The following is a 17,880-nucleotide window of genomic DNA, read 5'->3' as shown; positions in this document are numbered from 1 at the left end:
ATATATACACACACACACATAGTAGTGGAATGTGTGTGTGTGTATACACACACAAAAGATTCGCACACACAAAAGATTCGAAAACAGAGTTTCCAAGTACACCCATGCTCATATTAGCATTATTTACAATATCCAACAGGTGGAAACAACTCAGATGTCCATTGACATGTAAATAGATAAGCAAAATGTGGCCTATTTACAATGGAATATTATTCAGCCTTAAAAGGGAAGAAAATTCTGATACATGCTTTAACATGGATGAACCCTGAAGACATGCTAAGTGAAATAATCCAGTCACAAAAGATCGAATGCTGTATAATTCTACCCATATGAGGTACCCTACGAGTAGTCAAATTCATAGAGATAGAAAATCAACTAGTGGTTGCCAGGGGCTGGAGGGAAGGGAAATGGGGAGTTTGTGTCCGATGGGTACAGAGTTTCCATTTCGGAAGATGAAAAAGTTCTGGAGGTGGATGGCAGCAATGGTTGTGCAATACGTCAATGTACTTAATGCCACTGAACTGCATACTTAAAAATGATTCAAATGGTACATTTTATGTTTATTTTATCACAATTAAAAAAGAGAGATGCTGATAGTCTTGGTCTTTGCAAATAAAACCCCAAGAACTTAAAAATTATGCTTCAGCTATTTATACTGCATTTAGTTCCACTTTAGGTATTCCCATTTAGAAATTCTAGGTGATAATTTTTTAAAAATCTAGACAAGTGCATTAAGGAAAAAGAAGCCATGTTTTTAATGGTGTGCTAATGTCACATTCACTTACCTAGGAATATGATTTTCTTTTGTTGCCAAGACAGCAACAGTTGCTCTGGAAACCACACAAAAACAGGGGTACTTAAGTGAAACAAACTCCACTCACCTGCACAAAGATGCCCTTGCTCCTATACTCCTCATGGAGGCACCGAGAGAAGAAATCTACAAAAGTCTGGGAGGGCAGTGGGAGTGAGAAGAAAACACACACATTACATCAATCTGCCTGATTTGTAGCTATGGAAACAAAAATAATAAACTAACCATAATTAAACTAACAATTTAATGCTGTAATTTCTCATCATTTTTTTCATTTCAAATGCAGAAGAGAACTTAGAAAAACACCTCAAAACCTCAAGTTGTTTTTATCTGTCACTAAATGAAGTATTATATTACGAAATATAATATCCAGATCAAATTTTGATTTAACTGGAAAAGGTTCTTCTTATCCTTTTCTCCCCCCAGAAAATTACTTTCCAAGAAAAAGTATTTTTCTCTTATATAACAAAGGATGCATTTCATCTCTCCACTTGCCACTCAAACAGAAACACAATATGAAGTCTGTTCAACTCTGTTCTATGGGGATTGTGTTGTTGCTAAAAGAACAGAACAAGCATCCTCTTGGTGCCTGGGGATGACAAGATCCAAGAAGTAGAGAGGTGAATGTGACAGCCCATCTTCTTCTGATACTACAACCTTAAATGTATTTGTAAAATACAATGTGCCAGTTTTCAAATGTGGACTCAACTTCGGACTAGAAATGCAAAGAATCAATAATGACTTTTCAAGGGTCCTAATGAGTAATAGTTTTGTATCCATGGATTAGAACAGATAAGTTGAAGTTCACGAATCCCTTCAAGAAATATGGCATTCATTTGAAACTTGTCTACAGTATGCTCCCAGATTCAGAAACTAGGTTGTAGGAGTTGGGAGGTGGTACCAAGCTTTTTCAAAAGACAGTAGTGACTGTGTTTTTTCACATGAAAATGAAGTTGGAGGTTTTGCTCTTTTCCTTCCCTGCCATGTTTCAAGTTCTTACTGTACATGTTTGTTTAGTTTTCCCTAAAAGCCTGCTGAATTTCAACATCTAAATTGTCATTTTCCCTTCAGAGATGTATTTGTTGCCTCAACAATGTATCTGAAGATGATGCCATTGACCTGCAGGCTGTAGGAGATGCATTCTAAATTACTTTTCTAGTAGTAATGTGAAGAGGTTAATGGTGATATTGTATGAAATTATGACGTTGTACAAAGGGTACTGGAAAATTCTTGTCTCATCACAAAAATTAACAAAGAATATCTATGAATTCTGGACAATATGGCAAAATATACTCTCGCCCAGTCTATTTTGTGCCTAGTGTGTACATTTACACGCTGACTGGATGCATCTCCTCTATGCTGTGTGAAGTGGACTCATTCATGTATCAAATCTCTAATCTAGACTCATTAGCATCATGTTCTAATCAACTGAGCTAACTGCCTAGGTCACCTCTCTATGGAAGGCACAAGTATCACTTTCAAAATCAGTAAAGTACTGGGGGGAAAAACAACATCTGTGAATCTGATATCCTGGTGTCCCATTTGTAAGTTTATATTGAGAGTACATAGTATGTCTCTAACTCTGGTTCTCTTGAAACTCAAGTAGGGTATTTTCCTTTTCTTCTCAGTCTATTGGAAAACTGCCAAGAATAGAACTTCAGGAAAGTTAAATCTATATTAATTTATCAGACTAAAAATTACTCCTTATTCCTATATTGACATGATTTAAGAAAATACTGTTTACCTTGGTTGCAGAATAGATGGTCATCATTGGGACGGGGTGCGAGCCACTGGCAGATGAGATGTTCAGAATCGCCCCTTTAGATCTAAATAGGAAAAATGTACCATGTAAAAGGAATGAAATAATATATGCAGTTGTTTGTGAATGACAGATTGAGATATATAATTATTTGAAACCGAATAACGTAGCTGTTTTTCTAACACACATCTCTCTCTGCCTTCCATTAGTATGTGATATGCTCGGTCAGTAAATGAGGCATAATTCAATCAACTAAAAATAGTACTTCTTCACGATTAGCTCATTTCCCAGTCTTAGTAATCCAGGGCACGATCAGAGCAGATCTCCAGTCTCCTCGAGTTGACCTCTACCCTCTGAGGTCTTCTCTAGGTGCAGTGCTGAGAATTTTTACTTACAGATACTCTCATATCCGCTGCATGCACCTTTATTTGAGCATATCATCATGTACTACCTTACTGTAGGATTTAATCATTCTATGTATATAAACATTCTTTCCTCCCCCCAACAAAACCATAAGCTTCTGGATATAATAGACCACTTTCCCTCAAAATATTCCACACAGTACTGAGCATATAACAAACAGGTACTTAAGAAAACTTTCTGGTAATGAGTAGATGGCTATGTCCTGCCCTTGTACTTGCCCTGAGTTGTAGATATTTGGGCACCAGCAAAGAGTTGACTCTAAACGTATGTGACTCTAGTTTATCAAAGTGTGTCTTTTGCCAAAAGGCAAAGCTCAGTGGTTACTGTAACTTTTAGAGACTACTGAAAGTTCAAAATCAAAGTTACCAGGAACTTCTAATTCTACAAAAAAGTGAAAATTAGCCTGAGAAAAGCAATGCTATAAAGATACCCGTTGTTAATAAGTATGTATAGGTTAGGTAAAGTGTGGAATTACGGTTTAGGAATGTCAGAACTACCAACTCTTCCCCTCAAATCTATTCTTCTCAGAGAGTTCCCATTTTTCAGCCACTGCAGCCTGATCCCACGCACCTCCTGTCTCCGTTCTAAGGTTCCTTTCCTTAACCCACTTCCTCATTGTTCTTTGTCTGAATTTACTTCCCCAAAAACTTTCTTTTTTGCTTGAAAAAGGAAATATATAGATCTGCTTCATGCAAAATAAAGGAAACACAATTAAATGGCATCTAAATTATTTTAGACATAAATCTGAAATGAAATAATCCCCAAAAGTCACCCATTCCATCCGCCAGCCTCTAGGTGAGATGCCACTTCAACCATCAAAGGGAAGTGGGGGTCCTCAGCTTAGTGTGTGTCACTGGAAAGAAGTTGCTGTTTAACAGAAGTCCTTATCAGTATGACGTGCCTTCCTAAGCTGTGAAATTCATTAAGATTTTGATGATAAAAATTATATTTCAAATTTAAAAATATTATTAGGGTTTTGAATAAAGTTGGAAATAAGTAGTCAATGGATAAATTACATCATTCTGGTATTTTTTTGTTTGTGTCTTCCTCTTCAGAAGCAGAAAAGCCTTTTTTTCTTTTTTCTTTTTTTTTTTTGAGACAGAGTTTCACTCTTCTTACCCAGGCTAGAGTGCAATGGTGCAATCTTGGCTCACTACAACCTCTGCCTCCTGAGTTCAAGAGATTCTCCTGCCTCAGACTCCCGAGTAGCTGGGACTACAGGCATGCGCCATCATACTGGTGAATTTTGTATTTTTAGTAGAGACGGGGTTTCTCCATGTTGGTCAGGCTGGTCTTGAACTCCTGACCTCAGGTGATCTGCCCGCCTCAGCCTCCCAAAGTGCTGGGATTACAGGTGTAAACCACTGTGCCCAGCCACCATTTCTTTTTTAATTTTAAGGTAAGAGTTTGTATCAGGAGTTAGATCCCAACAATTCTAACATAAAAACTGGTAAATTAGCAATGAATATCTAGTCCTTTCATTTTATTTATATTTGTGAGAAATTCCTTTGATGACAAAGAAATAAAAACCACTTTTGTTACAGGAGATTTTTAATATAGTATTAATTATGATATTTAAAATAAATATCTTTATGTTTTTGGGGGGCATTGATAATATTCTAAAATTAGATTGTGGTGATAGATGCACAGCTCTGTGAATATCCTAAAAACCATGAAAGTGCATGCTCTAATGGGCAGATTGTACGGTATGTGAAATTTACCTCAACAAATCTGTAAAAACAGAGAGAAAAACATTTATGACATATTGGAATGTATCACCTGTAAGCTCTGAGCAGATCCCAATCAAGTGAAAACTAAAAGAGCTATTGTATCGTATACAGCACAATATGCATTCTGAGAAGTAATCCTCGATCTTGACAAGTCAACCCCCCTCCTGTATCCTAAGCATCCTTGTAGGTATGGGTAGTGTTTTACTTTAACCTTTTCTCATATAAGTGGGAACTGCTATGTCTAAACTCATTCACAGAAAGTGAAGAAAAAGCCAGTCTGAAGTAGATGCAGAAGAATGAGGCTTTCCACTGAAGCTGCAGCCTATCACTGCTTGTCCTACCAGCTGGATTAAATGCTCCATTATACTTAAGTTAGCTGGGATGGTTACATGTGCCCTCAAATAGAAATCTTACATTTTAAATTTCATTTCTCACTAACAAAATGCAGCTTAAAAATCTGTAAAAGGTAAAATTTAATGTTATCAATGCATTTTAAAAATTAAATCTTGACTTGATCAAAACAGACTCTTAAAACTTCGCTCACCAAAGCAATGATCTCAATACAGGAAAAGTCATTTAAAGATAATACAAGTTTCTTTCCCATATTAAAATACAACACGGATCAATTATCCGACATCACATTCATGCAGTCATGCTCCCTTACTTGTTTGCTCCTTGAGGCAACTAAGATTTTGTTTCTCAAGTATTTTAATCCTATTTGAAACTTCCAGGAGGTGGAGCTACTTTGAATTAGTGAAAAGTCAGAGTTTTAGGGTACTTCATACAAAACACAGTATTTGAGCACTAAAATGCATGAAAACAAATCAAAGACTAACAAAGGATAAAGCAAGAATGCACTCAACCTAAATAAATAAAAGAGTAGCATTTATAATTGTACCAAAGTTATAGTAGAGAAAATAGCCCCTCTACAAATCTCTGTCCTGCCATTAAGCTCACATATTTGTCTAGCAAAAACCTTCCTTCCACACCCACACACACAACAGCGTAAAATTCTCTTGCTCTTTCTTTCCAAGGGCAATAATATTCAAGTTAGTTCTGTCTGAATCATAAATAATATACTGGTATAGCCTGCCTTAATCTTTGTACTGTATACAGTATCTGTTCTCTATGTAGAAATGGGGCTGAGCATTTGGGACTGCAAGTCACAAAAGACTCGCCCTTAAAATCAACCACATTGTCTAGCTCTAATCCTCCATTTAAGCAGAATTAGTGACGTCAAAGCAGTTTCCATGGCACAGCCAGTCTCATGACAACTCTGTCATATCAAGCAGAAGGACAAAATGGGCTGCTCTTAATTGCACACAGAAACAAACATGAAACCAAACCCTGGTTAATCTCTCATTTTCCGGGGACTTGGGAACAATTCTAAGATTGGAAGGTACATTAAGAATTTTGGCTGAAGTTCTACAATGAAGACTCATGTTGCTCATACTCAGTGCATTTCCTAGTTTGTTATGACAAATATCCAAATACGCAAGTCATGCAATGTTTTCTGTATCTCAGTGGTACAAATTACCGAGGATCTACTAGACTAAAATGTTGCCCAAAAAAAACAAAAAATCCAAAACAAAAGAACAACAACAACAAAACCAAAGCAGAAAACACCAACTGCTGAGAAGAAAGTACCTTTCCATATAAATACATTCTCTTTAATTACAGTTCCTCCCACAAGCCGGGCATTAAACTTGCCCAACTCTGTAAAACTCAGTACTCTGCATTTATAGCTTCCTACAGATATGCTCTCTCATGGAATTCCCTCAGACCTGTGAAATTCCCAATAAGACTCCCTTGTCACCTGGATTTTTTTAAAAATTGCCAAGCCTTTATTTTATAAATGCCTTAATATTCTATCAGAAAAATACCACTGTCATAGACGATGTAATAGGTCTCATTTGAAGTAAGTCACTGATTTCTACCTTCCTTAGAAACCTCATCACTGTCCCACAGTGCAGGCGAGGAGAGAGAGGTGCTGCTGTGAGGAGCTGGAACTGCAGAGTCAATCCTAGTGGGGACTGCTGACTGCATACAGAATGTGACAGCAGCCAAGGAATAATGTACCAAAAAAAAAAACAAAAAAACAAAACCCATCCCAATTCTTCGCATTTCTACTTCCTATCAAGGAGTAAAAAAGCATGCTCTTGAGAGGGAAGGTTGTCAATATATATATATTTTAAAGCTTAAACATAATACCGAAATTGGCACAGACAGCTCTCTAACAGACTCTCAAGAAGAGCGAGAACCCTATAAAAATAGAGATCTATGTCAAAAAGAACCTTGGAACACAGTGGTCAGGTGTATAATTAGAACCAGCAATCCAAATACTTACATTACACAAACACTGCTTTGTTGAAGAAAGTTTGCAAACATTTAGCACATGAAAGAGAATTACCTGCCCTAAAACACCATAACATGTCATAATTCCACCTTAAGCAATATAATATGAAAGGGGCTATTTTTAGCTTTCCCATGGTTGTTATGGCAACCACCTTCTGGCTCCAGCTGTACACAATGTTTATAATTCCAGGGAAGTGAAAAGAGCAACTTTCCTCTATAATGTAATTATGTACTTTCTACATCTATGGTAACAATACCTTAGTTTGATTATAGATACTTGTTTAGTGATAGTCAAATTGGCCCTAGGCTATAGTTCTAGAGGGTTTGGAAAATCTCATACATCAGACCAGTGGAAGGAAAACAACAACAAAGGATCATGACAAAGGACTCTGCCGTTACTCAATGGAGATACTAATGCTATGGAAACCAGCCATAGGAAACAAGCCATTTGGGGATGGTGTAAAGAGCAGGCTGTAATAAAACCACTTATAATGTGTAAGGTAAGAATGCTTTCAGATGACCTGCTAACTTGGAGCTTTTCTTTCCTCTTTGGGCATACAGCTAACATTTCTGGTCTTCTCTGCAGTAGTTGCAGCCTGTGACTGAGTTCTGGACAATGAAATGTGGGCAGAAGTGAAACTTCCCTTAAAACCATCTCGATGACTGGGCACAGTGGCTCACGCCTGTAATCCCAGCACTTTGGGAGGCTGAGGTGGGCAGATCACAAGGTCAGGAGTTCAAGACCAGCCTGACCAACATGGTAAAAACCCATCTCTATTAAAAATACAAAAATTAGCCAAGCGTGGCAGCGGACACCTGTAATCCCAGCTACTCAAGAGGCTGAGGCAGGAGAATCACTTGAGCCCAGGAGATGGAGGTTGCAGTGAGCTGAGATCACACCATCACACTCCAGCCTGGGTGACGGAGCGAGACTCCGTCTCAAAAAAACCAAACCAGACCAAAACAACAATAAAAAAAACTCATCATCATTATTCTTTTTTCTTTCATCTGTCAGCTGGATGCAGAGAACTCCAAGATCCTAGAAAATGATGATGCCCCTAGATGGAAGGAGCCTCAGATCTCTGAATGACTCAGTAGAGAGGGGAGGGAAAAGTAAACCTTTATGTGTGAAGCCACTGAGATTTGGGAGTGGTCTGTTTCAGCAGGTAGCTAACCTTGACTGACACAGCTAGTAACCAAGTCCTTTAATTCAAGTAGATATAGATGTTCCTTTTCCTAACCAAAAGTACTGATTCATAAAATTCACATACATTTCTTAACAGTTCTTAACAAGTATCAAAATGGTAATGTGGTGTCAGGTTCAGTCATAGCTTCTAATAACTTTCCACCATTTCTCAACCCCAGTTTAAAATCAACTTGATTTTTCTTTTTCCTTTCTTTTTATTTTTTGAGACAGGGTCTTGCTCTGTCACCCAGGCTGGAGTGCAGTGGGGCTATCTTGGTTCACGGCAACCTCTGCCTCCTGGAGTTCAAGTGATTCTCGTGCCCGAGTCTCCCAAGTAGCTGGGATTACAGCTGTGTGCCACCACAGCCAGCTAATGTTTCTGTACTTTTAGTAGAGACAGGGTCTCACCATGTTGGCCAGGCTGGTCTTGAACTCCTGGCCTCAAGCGATTCACCCTCCTTGACCTTCCAAAGCGCTAGGATTACAGGCATGAACCACCACACCCAGCCTCAACTTGATTTCTTAAAAGGCAAGGATCCAGCTCATCCATGATACACTCAACTAATGCCTATTGAACAGATGGACTCTCCTTTTCTGCACTGCTTTTATGTAATGCTCCAGCTATGATCATGGCTGTCAGGTCTACAGAGGTAGCAGTGAAGTTCCCAGCTCCTCGGTTTTGTATTATTACTAACTGTATAGCTTCATAGCACTCCATTTCTTTGGGCCCCTATTTTTTCATCTGTCAAATGAGGTAGGTTACTGTCAATTAATTTAATGCACTGGATTTCTATGACTCTTTGACTAAGACTTTATGCTGTAAAATAATTTTACCACAATTATCTCTTTTGATATGTTTTTCAGCAACACAATTAAAAATTCCTTTTATAATACCTCTGTGGTTTTTAAGCGTTTCTTTTTTAATGGGTAGATTTACTGTTCTGAATAAATACCATGTTACCTGCAGATGTCAAAACTAGGATTAAGATGATGGCCCACATTTAATCCCTCCTGGTTTCTACTTTTTCCCAACTCTACTATCTTCTAGGGTTCTGGTCCGGTCGAACCACTGACACCTATCTGATCATCGAGGGCCCACTCCCACTGACACCTAATGATAGCCAGTTTGAAGATTTTAAAGGGAAGTGTTATTAAAATAAACCAATTAAAATACACAAAATAGTGCATATAAAACAGAATTTACAAGGAGCTTTGCTGAGAAACTGTTTCTTAACCAGTCTCTGTAGATGCTCAACAAATGGATTCCTAACTTCAGTTTCCTCATCTGTACAATGGTGGGAGGCTAGCAAAGTTAAATGAGTTAACATTTACTAAGTTCCTGACACTTAACTGTATACTCAATAAACATAAGCTGTAATCCCTGCCTGGAGTGGGTCACAGAGGTTTCCTAACAGAAGTAGGGTCCTTGGGTCTTCCCTTTTCAAAGCTCTGATTCCTTTGGGTCTCTTCCAAACTCACAGTTACTTTGCAGAAAAAAAGATGATTACGATGCCCTGAACCCAGCAAATAATTGAGCTAACTCAGGGTGCAAGCCCAAATCTTCTTAAGCAGGTTTTCTTTGAAGGCCTAGACATCATTCAGGTTTTTCCAAGGAAAAAACAGCTTGATTAAATTTTACACTTCACGCTGTTTCAAATAACAGAACTCTACAACATATTTCTCAATGAAAATGAAGACGTTCAGCACAGACTAGCAAAACCAATTCAAAAATGGAACAAAGATGCGGCCAGTGGACATTGCCTTTTCCTCCAAGGGTTGGTTTGACATCTTATAATCACTTTATATAACATGCTTAAGCTCCTCATCCAGCCATTCTCCCAGTAAAAAGTGAAAAAGCAGAGGAAGAGGTCTTGCTTTATCCAACTCCACTGATTTTGGCTTTGAGAGAATACAGCTTTAAGAAGGTATTCCCAGGAATATCCCAGGAACTCTATCCACCCCCTCAGAATAGCAGGCAATTGAGTTAGTGATGGTGACTCAGGCAGGCTTTTTCATCCTGATCTAAAGGAACCACTACAACCCTAGAGAGAGAAATAAAAAGGGAATCAAGTGGAAAAGGCCTCCATCACCGATGACTCATGCTCTACTGTGACTCGCCTGGCACATCACTCTGTGGCTAAGACATGGAGGCTTCGTTCATTAGTCACTTCAGTGATTTTTTTCAAAGCAAGGATTCTCCCTATAAATAATAATGAGCTCTGCTTCTACAGTGTTTGTGTGTGAGTTTGTGACTCACCTTTCTATCATGCCAGGCAGGACCAATTGTGTCATCTGCAAGAGAGAAAACAAAACATACATGACGGCTGAGGATGCAGGGAACAGATAAAGAGTGAAGAAAACTCATCCACACTAAAAAGAAGGGAATCATGAAACTATTGGCCATTTCTACAGACAGCAGGCGATTTTCTATACTCTGTAGAACGTGACTGTGTCAAGAGAGCATAAAAAGGAACCAGCTGAAATTACTGGAGAGAACATAGGGAATACTTTCAATGAACTCGGCTAAAATTAGCTTGCCTGAAATGTAATACTGGCACAGAGTTCTTCAAACAATGAAGGATTTACAGTGAAATCTATGTTTCCCAAAATGCATTCTCAGAAAAGAATATATTTTATCAGAAGAAATATCCTGTCTACCAAGATTACTTAAACTTTCTAATCACAAGAGCTCACATAATCTTTTCTAGCCAAAAAGTCTTAAAAAGAATTCCATAAAGTGGTATGTTAGCAAAGAGTAAATGTATCTTCACATTCGTTTCTCTTGTTGGTCTAGCTAGCTGTAAGTAAAATTCATCCTTAAAGAGAGTTAAGATGTGATCTCTAGCAACCAACAACGAAAAGGTGACATCTGCATTTTTTTAAGGACTTCATAATTGTTGACTAAATACATATAATGAGAGGGGCTATTTCTAAACTCTGTTTTGATATATTATTAACCAAGAAAAGTTCAGAAGTCCAAAGGTTTAGACAAAATCACCTTACAGTTAAATACTGAGGTTGTAACATGAATTCCCGACTCCTAGATATCAATTCTCTAAGAAACAGATGCTGTTTTGTAATAAGATTTGAATGCATGCTAAGCATAGACATTTTATTTTTTCTATCTTGAATAATGCTATATATTAATTAAAGTAGATAGCATTCTGATGAAAAGGGAATTTTATTTTCCTAGAAATATTCTGAAGAAGGAAAATGCTATCCAAACTTTACCAAGGTAAATTCTGCTTTGTGGACATCCAATCTAGATGTATTATGAAAAGCTTTGTATGGTAGCACAGACAGATGTACATCAAGCATATTAACAGTGGTAGAGTATTTTATTGTAAAGGATAGATTATACAAAACCCTAACAGCATTTGAAAACATTTTTTTTAATTTAGCACATTTCATCAGGGACCATAATGCTTAGCTACAGTTCCCCCAGCATTTTGTGAAGGGAAGCTATATTCAGTTCACCAAAGTCCTGAGATCACCATAAACGGAATGTGGAAGGAGACTGATAATAAAAAGTCTTTACCTAGGTGTGTCTGTTCATGTGCATTTGTATTAAGGAAATGAGATCTGTCAACTACAAGGCAGCTACATGGAATCCAGAAGGGGTGGCCACTGCCTGTTTGACTCTCCTAAACAGGCTCTCTTGTATTTTTAGTTGGAATATTTGGGGCAGGGAGATGAGGGAATATCAGAAGCTATTTTTTCCATTATACCACATGCATGTCATATATTCAATGTCTGCTTTCTGAATGGCAGAAGTTATCTAGAAAATGATGAGACCAAACAAAACCCCATAACATAAAATCATACTTACAAAATTATATTGATGGCATGCTAAACATTAAATGTTTTCTTCACCAAGAGACCTTTTATGTAGGGACATGTTTAAAATATATTCTTTATATATATGAACCAAAACTGAAAAAGTTTTAATAATTTGACATAAACACTGCTTTCAATGCCTGGCTATTAAGGGCCAGAAATACTTGTTGAATGCTCAATGACTAGATGATTCATCAGCAAAGAAAGACACAAGTTCTCCCCTATAAAAGTTAATTTCTTTCTCATAGCTCATGAGCTCTTCCTCCTACATTCTGATTCTAAATTGTCTCTCATCATAAAATGTAACATCTTTTTTAATCTGTTAAATAATAATGAAAAGTCTGAGAACAGTTAACCTGAAATCTGCATGCTTTTATCAAATTGATTAATGCCTTCACCTATATTGAAATTATCTTTGCTTCTCATCAGATTATAAGTCACAATAAATTCAATTTCAAGCCTTCTTTATTTGAGTAAGTGTATACAAATTGTTAATATTCTATGCATAAGTTAATAGGCTTCATTACATTCACATCAAATTAAATTTTCTTTAACACCAAGTTTTTATAGGATTTTTAGGTATTAGTAGTCATCTGTATACATCAGTTGGTATCTTGATATTTGGTTATTTTTACCAATATACCAGGCATCTCTGTGAAGTCTCACTATCTATCTGAACTCCATTTCACAGCTCACAAGCTGTTTCTGGAATTAACTCAACGCTAATTTTAGGCCATCTGCAGGTGATAATTGCTGTACCGGAAAAATTTTTGTTCATCTTAACATACTTCTAAAAAAAGATTATCATAACTTGCAAGTTCAGTGGTTAAGAATATCAGACCAGTAGTGGTAAGCATGATTTCCACACCCATTTTCTTCCCTGTTGCATTGTTTCCAAAAGTGTACAGCAAACAATCTGAATTGTTTCCGAAGAAGTAGATAACAGTTTTTGCAATAGTACTTCTACAATAATGAGAGTGTGAAATCCTTGCCCTTGTGGGAAAAGTGTTTCCTATTTATATACATATATATTTTCAGTGAGAGTATCATTAATCCTCACCACAAAAAAGTCCTAGATGCCTAGAATCTAAAGGGGACAGTTTAATATATTTAATGTTATATGACACTTAAGGTATTGTTATCACTTTATATGGAAACTAGCCTAAAAGTATACAAATATATGAGGATAAATGAATGCCTTGATGACAGCCAAATTTAGAATTTGATTCAATGTCAAGAGTAAAATATTTACTAGTATTTACTGGCACAGCAATGTATATTCTGGTTGTGAAATTAAAAAGGGGCTCAATTAGCTCATAGAAAATCAAAATCGGGACTATGAGATTATTTACATGAATAGATTATTTAGCAAAAATGCATTGGTTGGCCTAGAAAATCCTTGAAAATGTTATATGAAAATAAAATCATCTGTAGTTAGGACTAAAAGTGACTTATTTTCTTCTTAATGTTTGTATATATTTATCATATTTTTGTCAACAATCTTGCATTGGTTTTTACAATTAGAAAAGCCCCACAATCTTATTTCTAAAAAACCCTAATATGAATAAGACTTTTTCTCTTTTACTCCTGTAGCATCAGTAATCAACAGTTGTAGAAGAAACTTTATTTTATACCTAGGAGCCAATATAGATTTTCCCATTCATTAATTTAGTATGAAAAATGATCCAGTATATGCAAATTATTCTTGTATCATGTAACCCTTGGCATTTGGTCATTTTTTGGAGAAAACAGTACAAAGAAAACACAATTGCATAATGTTCAAAAAGACAAAAGCTCGAATTAAAAATTACATTAAAATTCAAGATGCTTTAATAAAATAAGAAAACAAGTAATATTATAATATATGTAGGGAATAAAGTATAACTCACCGTAGAATCCGGGCAAAGCCCCAGGAATCCAGGCTATTCATACCCAGAATTAGGATACCACAAATAGCCACTTTCCCACCTCTGCCCTCCCTCTACCACGAATAAACCTGCTTTCAGTAAATAGGATCTGAATTCAAGTAACTAAAAATGTCCCCACACAATTGAGAAGAAAACAATTTCTTAGATGCAAATACCTTAAACACGTTTTCAACTGTAATCATTAACAATAATTTTTCAAAATCACAGTATACCAGTGAAAATAATTATAGAAAGTGACAACAATGTTACACAATGCCTGTTTTGGAGAAATTAGATGGTAACTCCATTGAAAGTCATGCTAGAATGACATAGCACACATTTCCTTTGCCAAACTGTATAATTTGAGCACCGAGGTAAAAAGAACACAACTTAATTAGAAATTCTTAGAATCTCACCTGTATAGCTAACAGAATATTTACTGCACAGGGGGTAGAAAGCTTAATTAGATAAAGGTTTTAAGAGTGCTTTGAGATCTCCAAGTATTATTTGATTTTCCTTTTTATTAATGTGAAGTTTTTGTGAAAGTTAAGAGCTCCCCTTGCCATTTCCCCACCCCATATTACTTAACCTCAAATTCAACCATATTATCATCAAAAACAAAATTTTTCATTCTGTAATAAATATGATTTGATCTACATTAAGATAATTTATCGGAAGAAAAAGAACTTTTCAGAACAAAGAGCTCCATGCCAATTAATGATTCCAAAGTCGTAATTTATAAACTCTAAACAAAATTTTAAAAAAGAATGCATATACCATCATACATAGTTTTTCCAAGTTTCATATACTATAGTATGCTAAGACCTTCCAATATCTAAGTTTTTCCAAAATAAGCTAACTTCTCAAAAGTGACAGGTTTGGGGAGGAGAAAATAATTTCTAAAGTTCTCAGAAATTTTTACATTTTCACTCAGATATCAGATATAGGCATTTCTCCTATAAACTAGCTTCATGTGGAGCTGGAAAGAACATCAGAACCAATCTATAACTACTCCCTCATTTTTGAAAGAAGAAAACTATGCAGAGTGGCTGTCATGTGGTTTGGCAAAACCATCATTTTGTAGTTATGCCTGAAGCAGTCCCTTACTATGACACTCTAAGGGCTAAATGTATCCAATAATTTGGAAATTTTTAGGAGTATAATGATAACTAATTTCAAAATGGATTAAAAGACTCTGGATATTAACTTGGAATGCCTTCATCTAGAAAAGCTACGGATAGGGATCAATGGTGAGGGTTATACTCTCCTTCCCATAATTTATTATATTACTAATGCTGTTAAATTCTTGAGGCAGGGTGCCGGGATGCATTCTTAACATAATCCCTAAATTAAATACAATTAGACTGCTGAACAGAGACTGGTCTCATGGATTTTCAAATTAATAGAGGGCTCCCCCTACTGGCATTGTGCCACATGCCAGAGGCAAATCCAGGTAAGAAAAACAAATGTTTCTGGGCTTTTCACCCAACTGTCCATTCATCTAAACTTGTATCATCTATTTCATGGGCAGGGCATTGCATAAGGCGCTTCTGGCTAAGTGACAATGAATACATTGTGGTATCGAAAGGAAAAAATAGCTTTTCAAAAAGCATGCCAAGAGCCTCATACTCTGATTTCAGAGAATCATGCAGTGGAAGATGCCAAGTCTAAATGTTTATGTCCCCACCCTCCAAAATTCGTTTTTTTGTTTTGTTTTGTTTTTGAGACAGAGTCTTGCTCTGTCACCCAGGCTGGAGTCCAGTGGCACAATCTTGGCTCATTGCAACCTCTGCCCCCTGGGTTCAAGCGATCCACCTGTCTCAGCTTCATGAGTAGCTGGGACTATAGATGTGAGTAATTTTTGTATTTTTGGTAGAGACATGGTTTTTCCATGTTGGTCAGGCTGGTCTCGAACTCCTGGGCTCAAGTGATCCTCCTGCCTCAGCCTCCTGAGTAGCTGGGATTACAGGCGCATGCCACCATGCCTGGCTAATTTTTGTATTTTTGGTAAAGTCGGGGTTTCACCATGTTGGCCAGGCTGGTCTTGACTCCTGATCTCAAGTGATCCACAACACCAGACCCCACCTTTCCAAAATTTGTATGTTGAAACCTAATCCCCAATGTGGTGGCATTAAGAGGTAGGTGGGGCCTTTGAGAAATGATTACATCATGAGGGTGCCACCCTCACACACGGGATTGCTGCCCTTATAAAAAGAGGCCTGAGGGAGCTTGTTTGCCTCTTCTGCCACGTGAGAATATGGCAAGAAGTCTCCATCTATGAAGAATGGAGTCTTCACCCGACACCAAATCTGCTGGGGCGCTGATCTTGGATTTCCCAGCCTCCAGAACTCAGTAAGTTTATGGTCTTTATAAACTACCCAGTCCAAGGTATTATGTTAGAGCAGCCCAAAGGGACTAAGACAGAAGAGAGTAATTTAGTCGATGTCATTCTAATCCCTCAATTTCCCCAAGCAGTTATTCCGTTTGAGTAGACTGAACACTTGGAGTCACCTAGAACAGAAGAACCCCAACTCCAGTGCCTAAAAGGGTCAGGGAGGTCATGTAAATGAGTGAGATAAGTCAATAACAGGGACTGGTGGGGACCGCGGCAATCAGGAGAGCTGCAGGCCTAAGAGAAGTTAGAAATCTGGGTGTAAAATTTCCTGATTTTGAAAACTGGGCCAATCAAAATATGTTTGTCAGCCACATCTGGCCCACAGACCAATAGTTTACAACCTCCAACTCAGCATCAGAAAAGGGACTCACCTTCTGCTTCTTCCCCTTCTATCAGATCCAAAGATTAGGAAGTTCTCACAATTTACTTCAGTATAAATAACAGTTGATTCAAGTTTAACCTTATAGGGCCACATAAAATCAGTGTGGCCCTTACTCCCAAATAACTTGAACTAAAACTAGGATTTTTCAGTTTTAAAAACTCATCCATTTATTTAAAAAAAAAGTGTTGTACACCTGACATATGTGAGGCTGAGGGTATGATTCAGCAGGAAAGGAAAAGGAGATGGTACCAACCCTCATGGTGCTTACAATCTGTAGAGAGGCTCTCAACTGAAAGAGAGACGCAGTCTAAGAAAAACTCTAAGCCGGGCATGGTGACCCACAGCTGTAATCCCAGCATTTTGGGAAGCAGAGGCAGGAGGATTTCTTGAGGCCAGGAATTCCAGTCCAGCCTGGGCAACATAGCAAGACTCCATCTCTATAAAAAATTTAAAAATTAGCCAGTCATGGTGGTGCACGCCTGTAGTCCCAGCTACTCAAGAGGCTAAGGCAGGAGGATTGCTTGAGATCAGTAGTTCAAGGTTATAGTGAGCTATGATAGTGTCACTGCACTCCATTCTGGGTGACAGAGTCTCAAACACACACACACAGAAAGGAAGAGTCTAAAAATGAAATGCTCATAAAGGGAAGACATGCAGTGGGCATACGATACTCTGGAGGGTTCAGAACTAAAAATGAAATGCTCATAAAGGAAAGACGTGCAGTGGGCATAGGATACTCTGGAGGGTTCAGAAAGGCCCCCTACCCACACCCACCCCTTATAAGAAATGGTTTCAAGCCCCACCTTGGTTGAGCATCTAATGAAGGAAGAACTAAATTGTAAGCTCCTGCTTTACGTGTTATATTGACCCCCCAAAAAAGTAAAAAATTAAATATAAAAACATTAAATTTCAAACTGACTTTAAAAAAGTAAAAAGAAATTCATATAACCCCCTGCTTGAGATGCTCTTCCTCATTCTCAAATAAAGCAAACAACAAAACACAATGGTATTTCACAGGATGTGGAGGTTCTTAATATATTTCACTTTGGGCCACACCCTCATCCATTTCCTTCTCTGCTCTAAGAAAAAGGTAAT

At 37.4% G+C, this 17,880-nt stretch overlaps 1 protein-coding gene across 4 annotated transcripts in view; it reads right to left on the bottom strand.

The window, feature by feature from the left end:
• HSD17B12 (hydroxysteroid 17-beta dehydrogenase 12) overlaps positions 1-17,880 on the bottom strand; it is a 175,816-nt gene that overhangs the window by 21,108 nt on the left and 136,828 nt on the right. For all 4 annotated transcript variants that reach the window (XR_013523398.1, XM_002755199.7, XM_035262391.3 and 1 more), the window contains 3 exons: positions 10,522-10,556; positions 2,556-2,637; positions 882-947 (listed from right to left, as the gene is read on the bottom strand). Coding sequence is in view for 3 of the 4 variants with exons in the window: in XM_002755199.7 (XP_002755245.1) it covers positions 882-947; positions 2,556-2,637; positions 10,522-10,556 (183 nt within the window). In the remaining variant the exon portion in view is untranslated. The remainder of the gene's footprint in view (positions 1-881; positions 948-2,555; positions 2,638-10,521; positions 10,557-17,880) is intronic.

The sequence above is a fragment of the Callithrix jacchus genome, chromosome 10, assembly GCF_049354715.1.
Source record: "Callithrix jacchus isolate 240 chromosome 10, calJac240_pri, whole genome shotgun sequence".
NCBI lineage: Eukaryota > Metazoa > Chordata > Mammalia > Primates > Cebidae > Callithrix > Callithrix jacchus.
This window is presented reverse-complemented; position numbering and strand designations above follow the sequence as displayed.